At 47.1% G+C, this 8,918-nt stretch overlaps 1 protein-coding gene across 1 annotated transcript; it reads right to left on the reverse strand.

The window, feature by feature from the left end:
- Positions 1-1,803: 1,803 nt before the first annotated feature.
- Positions 1,804-5,106, reverse strand: LOC144179804 (sulfotransferase 1E1-like). Its single transcript, XM_077708240.1, has 2 exons — positions 4,967-5,106; positions 1,804-2,847 (listed from the first exon to the last, which is right to left on the reverse strand). Exon 2 carries the CDS (start codon positions 2,797-2,799, stop codon positions 1,885-1,887), a length of 915 nt encoding a protein of 304 aa, XP_077564366.1. The 5' UTR covers positions 2,800-2,847; positions 4,967-5,106; the 3' UTR covers positions 1,804-1,884.
- Between the last annotated feature and the right edge of the window lie 3,812 nt (positions 5,107-8,918).

The following is an 8,918-nucleotide window of genomic DNA, read 5'->3' on the forward strand; positions in this document are numbered from 1 at the left end:
ATACTGACACCACTTTTAACGTAAACTTCGGTCGAATAAGCCACATAATTAGGAAAAAAAGGAAATGGCCATGCGACCCACTAGCTCATTTCCCGCAACAGAACCTATGATGTCACACGAGACAGCTCTGCGATTGGCGGAGGGCGGCAAAAGCAAACGAAAATTAGGCAGAGTATAAGCCTGCCGAACGAGCTATTTGCCTTAAATTTAGGGCACATTCTTTTTAAAGCCGTAAGAATGGTGGTAAGTGTAAGTTACGAAAGCACATGTAAACATAGAAGTACCGCTGCGTACTGCTGCTGTTGGTACTGCGCGCACTATTCTTGTTTAGCTGCACAGGACTGCGGGGCTTTGGGGTTGTCTCAGACGACACTGGCCGATTGATTAACGCGACGGTGTCTTACGTGAACATATTTGTCGAGCGAGCAGTATGTTTCACGAAACGATTTTCTCCCAGAACGAAAAAAAGGCATACGAAAAAGGAATACGAACCTTGTATTTCAAGGTATGCGAACCTCAATGAGCAATAGGGGCGTCGTGGTTATATCACTTATGTTCAGTTGCTAGTCCAGTTGCTCAGTTGTTGGTCCAGCGTGTGTCGTCTCGTCTTTCCTGCGTGTTTGCGTTTTTCGGCTGGTTTTCCCATCCGTCAATATGTCACCTAGTTCGGCAATGTTTTAGTCATCAAAATGTGTATCATCTACGCGTCGTAACGGTTGCGGTGGTTTCGACAGGACGTGGTTCTAGCTGCAGCGAGCGCTTGTCTAATTGTTCGCCTTGAGGCATATTATTGTTGGTGTCCCCTCGCTTCTACTGAGGCCCACTTCCGTGAAAGACCATGTTTCACATCTCCTGCTAAACACCGTGCTTTGCTACTTCTGTAATTAGCACTCGTGTAGGCCTGAGTACTAGTAAATAACACGGCCTTCTAAGTCGAACGCTACGACACATTCACTGGCTAGCATCGGACGTGTTGCATAAGATGCGAGCTGGGCTCGCTATCCGAAGGCTGTGAATTCCATTTCCCGATCCAAATTCACCGTTCTTTCTTCAATTATATTATCTTTGCGCCATATCCCTTGATTGTAACCATATCTTGGTCACACTGACCCGGCACGCTGGATTTTCCGTAATAGGACATTTAATGCCTCCGCAGACATTGTAATGCGTATAATTACATGCAGATCCTAGACTCTTCCGGGCACATGTGGTTGGTAACTTTTCAGTGAGAACAGAAATGTCTAATCCTGAAACCAAACATGGAAGCTAACTGCCATATAGTTACCTCTCACTGTAAAGATCTTCCCCAAATCAGTAATGAAAAGTTCATGTGGTTTTGGTTTCGTGCCAATTACAGTAATTGCGAAAATTTCGTGTGGGCACGGAAATACGCAGACGAAAAAAATAAAACTGGGTACATCGAAGGTACGGTTTTTTTATTTGTTGCAGCTGAAATTGAAAATCACCAGGTCGTTCAGGAATTGTTCAAAACAATCCTCTTCCGACGTGTTTCATTCTTTTACGTCCAGCGAACATTGATTCGAAGGCCAGAATAGAGCCAGACCTCCCGTCGTGAAAACGTGGCGATCGCAGCCCACTGTCAACTACACAGGCTTGTCTTTGCAGAACTACATTAAGAACATAGGCCCGCATTAGAAATAATAAAACTTATTAGTGGGTTGAATTATTTGTCATTTGACACGGGAAGTTTCTCAACGGCGTTATTATTGGAAGGACATTGTCGGTTGTGCTGAAAGCGTAGTTGCCAACGTATGGTTGGCAATTCAGCAACTGATCCGGTAGTCTGCTTTCAAGACCAGATTTATATTTCGAGCAGGCTCAAAAGTGACAGTGCCAGCCCAGCAAAACGTGGCGCTCTGCTGATTACGAGTCCGTGGGTCGCTTCCAGAGGTCCATGATGTCTGACCCCTTGGTCTTTTCCTCAATCTTGGCGGCCATCTTCTGCAAGAGCTCCTGGTTGAAGTAGTGCTTCCAGTCGCCGACCTTGGCTTTGCGAACGAAGTTGAAAACCTTCACGTCCTGCTGCTTGCCGTCGGCGGATGTTTCGGTGGACTCAAACTCCATAATCTTCTTCATGAACTCGGGGCTACTCTTTTCCATGACCTGCTTGAAGACGTTCGGGTCGTTTTCCAACATCTTGCCATATTCTTCGCCGAGAAAGTACGCAAGCTTCCGTATGCTTCCGGGCGTGTCTTCTTTGAACTGCTCGTACGTGCTGAAAAAGACGTTTGGCTCTTTCCTCATTTCGTACCCGGCCATAATGTGGTCGAAGTAATCGCCGAAGCCAAAGTTGCCTTCAAGGAAGCAGTCTAGGAAGTCATCGAAACTTGCGTCTTCAAAGCGGAACTTGGCGATTCCTTTGACGTGGTGGTAAAAGGACACCGAGCAGTCCCACGGGTTTCGGGCCATGTAGACGTACTTGGCGTTCTTGTGGCACGAGTTGCGGCTCAATATGGGAAGGTTTGTTCGCATCATGCGTGGAGACGGCATCTTGTCCAGCAGTTCTTTGGTGCCATTCATCTCCATGAAGGCCGCCTTTTCGATGTGGTCGTAGTAGTCTGTCGCTGATTCGCCCTTGTTCAGAATGAGGAGTATAACTTGCTGCACCCAGTGTGAGCCCGACTTCGGGTACGCTACCAAGATTATGTCGCCGTCCCGAGGCTTGAAGTTGAGAGCGTTCCGCAAGGGCTCCGGCTCGCAGTACGGACCTCGGGGCACGCCATCAATTATGTTGTAGTAGGGAACTCGGCGCTTCTTCTGGACTTCCTTTCTGCTCATGTTGGAAAGTTTGGGGCCAACGTAGCGCTAGTGCTGCTGCTTGACTCCCTGCACGAAAGGACGGTTGGAAAATGAGTTGAAGCAGTGTTTTCAGCGCTCCCACTAATTCGATAGTGTTTTTAAGGATAACAGTGACAGTTTCGAGGTGGCGCACCAGATTTGGCACCAGTTAAAAATTTCGTCTGGTCTTCTGGGCTGTGACGAGCGGCGTAGTGGGGTACTTCAGGTTAATTTAGACACCCTGGGGATCTTAACGTTACCCGAAACCTCGACACACCTTGGTTTTCGGGTTTTTGCGTCCACCAAGAAAACGACGGCCGCTGATTCGTCAAACCCGCGCCTTTGCGATCAACAGCAGAACGCCTTAGTCACTGAGCCACTCTGGGCCGCCCTGGCGGGTGACGTTTGGCGCAGTTCCGTCCTTAAAGTTCGGACACTAAAGTGTAAAAGCAAGTAACCCTAAATTGGTAGATTAAAATGACTGGAATAGAAACATGTCAATCACCATGGCAGTAGTTGCTCGTTCAAGTGGAAAATAACCAGCGATGCTTTCAGAGGCGGCAGTCTTTCTTGGGCTACTTAAGCACAAAAAATTTGGTTTCTGTCTGTCTGTCTGTCTGTCTGTCTGTCTGTATGCCTGTCTGGCTGTCTGTATGCCGGTCTGGCTGTCTGTATGCCTGTCTGTCTGTCTGTCTGTCTGTCTGTCTGTCTGTCTGTCTGTCTGTCTGCCTGTCTGCCTGTCTGTCTGTCTGTCTGTCTGTCTGTCTGTCTGTGTCCGTCCGTTTGTCCGTCCGCCCCTCGATTCAGCCACCCGGTCGAAAGTTAGGTGGGGTCCTGAATGAGGCGTTTATATAAGCAAAACCTTTCCGAGTCGCTAAATCGTTTAGCATACTTCATACCTGTCAACATTGTTAAGCAAAAATAAAACGCTGCTGATATTCGAAGCAAGAAATAAATGCACAGCTGGAGCTGCCAGTGTTCTTCTAATTAAAAATAGACGGGGGCTTGATTTTAGCAGTAGCAAATGAAAACGCTTTAAAAACAATGTTTTGGCCAGAAATACAATAAGGGTTCACGCTCGAGCTTCGATCTCATGGCGGCACTCACTTCAAGCACAACAGTAACACAAGCTCCCAACAGACAGCGGGCGTGCGGTGCGACGCGGGAAAACAGAATGGACTTTAGAAAACCTCGATCGCATTTACCACGGGGGAAGAAAGAAGAAGAGCTTGGGAGGTGGACGGAGGAGAGTGGAGAGGCAGTTACGTGCAAGTCAGTGTGCAGAGGCAGTTACATCATCGCAATAATAGACATCGCCACTTTGAGTGTTTCGGTGTACACATGAACTCTGAGCGCACGGAATGGAAGACAAGTTACTTATTTCAATTCGGTCACTACCCGTTTTCAGAGGCCCGTAAGGCCGACCTAAGTGCAACAATGCAGGCCACACCCTAAATCGGCTGCTCTCCTAAGGAGCCCTGTACCTGCCTAAAAGACCGTAGAGGGCTTCTTAGTGTGGCCCCTTTAGGATACGAATCCTGGGGCAATTCCATCACATTATCGCTTACATACGATTCTGGCACAGGACATCAGATAGAGTAACGGTGAACAATAGGCAATACTAATTTAGGTAAATAACGACATTCAAGTTGGAGAATGTGTACCGTATCTGTGCGAGAAGGTCATCAAGTTCGCGAACATTGGAATCTGATGTTGGTGTTGATTCAAGATGAATAAACACCAGCTCGCCCAACTTTCCATCCTGTCGAATCTGATGACTTTCGATTGGAAATCGACAGGTTTGAAAACAATTCATACAAGACTCACGCTATTCCTCATGCAGTCACGCTTAAAGTAATGCTGTGGAGGCAAGCCGAGGAAAGAAATATCAGGAACAAAAACGCTCACGCATAAACCCAAGTCTCGTCACATGGGTGTTTTTTGATATCGCTGAGCGGAAAGCCCATGTTATTTCTGGTTGAGACGTGCGGGGCTTTGCGCACAGCGTAAGAAAACATAAGCGAACTTGGACGTGGTTTCGCACGTAGCATAATTAAAACATAATCGATTATCCATCAGAGCTGCTTGCGGTGAAAAAACAATGGGTAGCAAAAGCGATGCAAACGAACAAGGAGAAACAGCGGTCATTGTTTGACGGCCAGCTCACCTGCGGACTTCCTGTACCGTCTCGCTTCTCCGGCCTGTTTAGGGCGCTGTCTCTGGCTGCCTCGAAAATGAGTGGAGAAGAGCAGGGCGGAACTAATAAGTAGACACTGGACGGTCACCCTCTCCCCCTTATCTGATATTTAGCTTTATAGTGCAGCTGTTTGTCGCCCTCTGCTTGCGAGTACGTTGCCCTTTCTGAGCCAAGTCATTATGTTTATGCAGTTCACGTCTTAGACGCGGTTTATACGATATTACTGCGCCAAGTGGCCGCTATTCTAGAAAGGAGTGAAACAGGACAAAAGACAGAGCGGCCAGCGTCACCCTGCGTACTCACGGCTTTACTTTACAAGGGAGGGGGGTAGTAAACTTTACAGCCGGCTATCTGCCCCAATACCCAACCCTCGCCGGACATGGCGATAATGACGAACAAGCACGGAATTCAGTGTCGCGATTCGTGCGCGAGAGTGGTCAGGCCAACCGGAACGCGCCTTTTTTTTCTTTTGCAGCCTCTCTGCTAGTTTAAAAAATGAAGCGTTCAGGAACACACACAAAAAAGAGAGGTCGGTTAAGGTCTGGGATCAGCGCCGAAGTTTTCATTCAACGCGTTTGAAGTGCCCCGATAATCACTGTCTCTTTGGATTGCACGGCATGGAGGAGCTGAGTGTTTAATGGCGTGCAGGCATTAGGTGGGTCAGCGACAAGGAAGCCTGGGCACGTACTTCGAAAGTTGGTACCACATAAGCGCAGACGTGTGTTGAACTTCGTTTGTAAAGGTCATTAAGAACTGAATTATTCCAGTCCACCGACGACTCAATAAATAAACGAAGTACTACGAGGGTCGACCACAAGAATCTTTGCGCGTACTAAAGCCTAGCACGTAACCTAAGGATGTGCTTGACAACTATTTTAAGCACGAACTTATTTTGAGTCTTATGCCCACGTACGAAGAGAACCAGCAAGATGAATTTGTGCCCGCCAAATGACACAAATCTGGGCGCAGCGGCACCGCAAGCAACGTGGTCCCGCAGTTCATTTTTTGCTTTTTCTTCAAATATGGCGGGTCTTGCTTCTGTCGATCGCCAACATATCAGCTAAGCTTCCCAGCCCCAACAATGCTGCCGGAAATTCGACGGACCCTGAAGGCCTCAACAGATGCACCCCCTGCCTGGGAATCTAGACTCGAATCCAACGGCGGGGACTGGGCCGCCACCTGGGAGTTCGGCTACATACGGCTCATCGTGGAATGGCTCCTTCACTGGGTGCTGCCGCACCGCAGCAATGTTGTCACACAGTCCATTCTTGTTTTTCAGCAAGTGAGCAAACACTACTGCGCGTGCACTCGCTCCAGTGACCAATTTTTTGCTTGTGCTGCCGCGACCACGGCTATGTCATTTGATCTTTCAACCGTTCACGCTAAACGAACTATTATTGTTAAGCGGTGACATCGAGGCGAATCCTGGCCATGTGCTAATGATTAGTATCCAACGCGATCTCTCCCGAGAAGAGAGATACAAAGGTAAAACGACTCACTGACACTGAAACTAAACTATAGATACCTAATTGTCACTTGGAAGAAAGGTTGCCTCTTACTAGGGTCAGCTCGCGTCCGTGAGCCACACCACTCATGATATTAAAGGAATGGTTGATGCTTTGGAAAACCATAGCAGAATGCCCCAACTAATTCTTTGTGTTGTGCAGGAAGGCGACGACGAGGCTACAGACGTTCTTTGACGAGCGGGTATCAAGAACATTTTTGAGGAGATTTTTGAAATACGCGACATTCCAATTCAGCGATATTTTACAAAGTGTGTGCTTTTGCAGAAAAACGCCTTGGGACAGCGCTAGGTGAACTGCAAAAGAAGAGAGGTGGTAGCGTTGTCGTGCACTGGGCTGTAGATTAAAAAGAAAACTTAGGTTTGGGGCGGATATCAGAACGAAAGAGTGCCAAAAAATGACTTGCCAAGTCACTCGGCATATGCAGGCCGACACATGACGGAAGCACAACAACAAGCGTAATCGTCTTTTGAAATTCAGCAACGTGCAATACCTGCATTTGGTCTTTTAGAACTCGCGAATCAAATCAAGTGGTAATCTGAACTCGGCTGCTAAAAAAATCAATTCGGCTAAGAATGATGAATGTTAACGCCAGAAGTGGGGCCACTAAAGCCGATCAGCTTGAACAAGACTTTTCGTGCCACTTCGATTCGCTCCCTTCTAAAACCAAACGCACCTTCTTTTCGTCGACACTGCCAGCCCTCATTCGCAATAACCCTAAGCAATTCTGGAGGATCATTAACCCCAAACACACAAACCTTACAGTTTCCTTGCTTCACTCGGGAACTGCTACTCCTGACTGCCACGCTGCCGAGTCCCTAAACTCTACCTCCTGCTCAGCATTCACCCGCGAGCCGGATGATGGCCCTGCGTCCATTTCTACTGAATTGCACTCCATCATGCCCAGCATTACATTGCAACCACACGGCATCTCACGGCATCCCTGAAGCTATCCTCGGCCTCAGGCGTTGACGTCATCAATGGAAAACTTCATAAAAACACCAAACACCTCCCCAGCATCATTCTCAGCCATATTTTCCAGCAGTCCCTCTCAACAGGTTCCATTCTCCAAAGATTGGAAAATAGGAAAAGTTGTACCTGTCCCCAAGAGAGCATCAGATAACGCCTTCCGTCCAATCTCTCTTCCACGTCTTTGTTCTAAATAATGCAACATATCATTTGCCTGCAATGGCTATCTTTTTGAAATCTGTTAAATTCTATTACCCCAATCAAATGGCATCCAAAAAGGTTTTTCCTGCTACACTCAATTGTAACTCTTCCTAAGTGACATAAATTGTAATTTATATGTTAACGTCCCCGTCGATGCCATTTTCATAGATTTCGAGAAGGCCTTCGACAAAGTTTCTCACAAGCGCCAATTGCTATCAAACTTTCACATTTAAACCTTGATGAACATGTATTTGTATGGCTTTCAAACCTTCAAAATAACCGACAGTAGTTCGTCTACGCTAACAGCAGCTCTTCCTCCTTATCCCCTGTCATCTCTGGTATTCCTCAAGGGACAGTCCTCGGACCTTTACTTTTTCTCATATATATCAAAGATTTACCAGATGATATTTTCTAAAGCATTCGATTGTTCGCGGACGACTGTGTCATTTATAGCCGCATTGTTGATTCCACCGATAACTTAGCACTCCAGCAAGACCTAAGGAAGATAGATGAATGGTGCAACAAATGGCTCATGGTTCTAAACGTTCACAAAGCATCCATCATGTCATTCCACAAGCGTCACTCTTATTCCACGTACAAATATTTTGAAGTGGCTGCGCTATTTCTCCTGTCTCATTCACTAAATATCAACGTCTTCACATTTCTCATGACCTTACATGGTAATCCCACATAAATGACATTACCAGTGACGCAAACCGCGCGCTGGGCTTCCTACGACGTAACATAAACATGGCTCCATCAAATTACTGGCCTACGAAACGCTTGTTCGCCCTAAGCTGGAATTCTCGTGTGCAGTCTGGGACTTACCGCAAGCTAACTTATGTACCAACCTCGAATGCGTTCAGAACCGTGCGGCCAGATTCATCTTTCCCGATTACTCATACCACACAAGCGTATCCCATCTTAAATCTAAAGCTAAATTGCCCAGTCTTAAAACACGACGTACAGTAGCAAGATTTTGCCTCTTCCACAAATTCTACAACTCGTTATCATGCGACAGCCTCTCCATAAAAACTTCTCACCACCAATCGAATTGCACCAACCACTCAAAAGCAGTTTACCCACCTCACGCACGCACGACCGCCTATCTTCATTCATTTCCCCTTTTGACAGCCATTGATTGGAACGGCCTTCCTGAAAGCGTCGTAATTCCCACAAACCCGGCGCAGTTCAAAGCTGCCGTCAAAAAACTTTTGCACTAGCTATTT

This window comes from Haemaphysalis longicornis, unplaced genomic scaffold (assembly GCF_048455015.1).
Source record: "Haemaphysalis longicornis isolate Haplotype H1 unplaced genomic scaffold, Haemaphysalis longicornis Haplotype H1 scaffold_1, whole genome shotgun sequence".
Taxonomy (NCBI): domain Eukaryota; kingdom Metazoa; phylum Arthropoda; class Arachnida; order Ixodida; family Ixodidae; genus Haemaphysalis; species Haemaphysalis longicornis.

Coding starts and splice junctions, on each gene's coding strand:
- LOC144179804 (XM_077708240.1), bottom strand. CDS start 2,799: ATGAGCAGAAAGGAAGTCCAGAAGAAGCGCCGAGTTCCCTACTACAAC.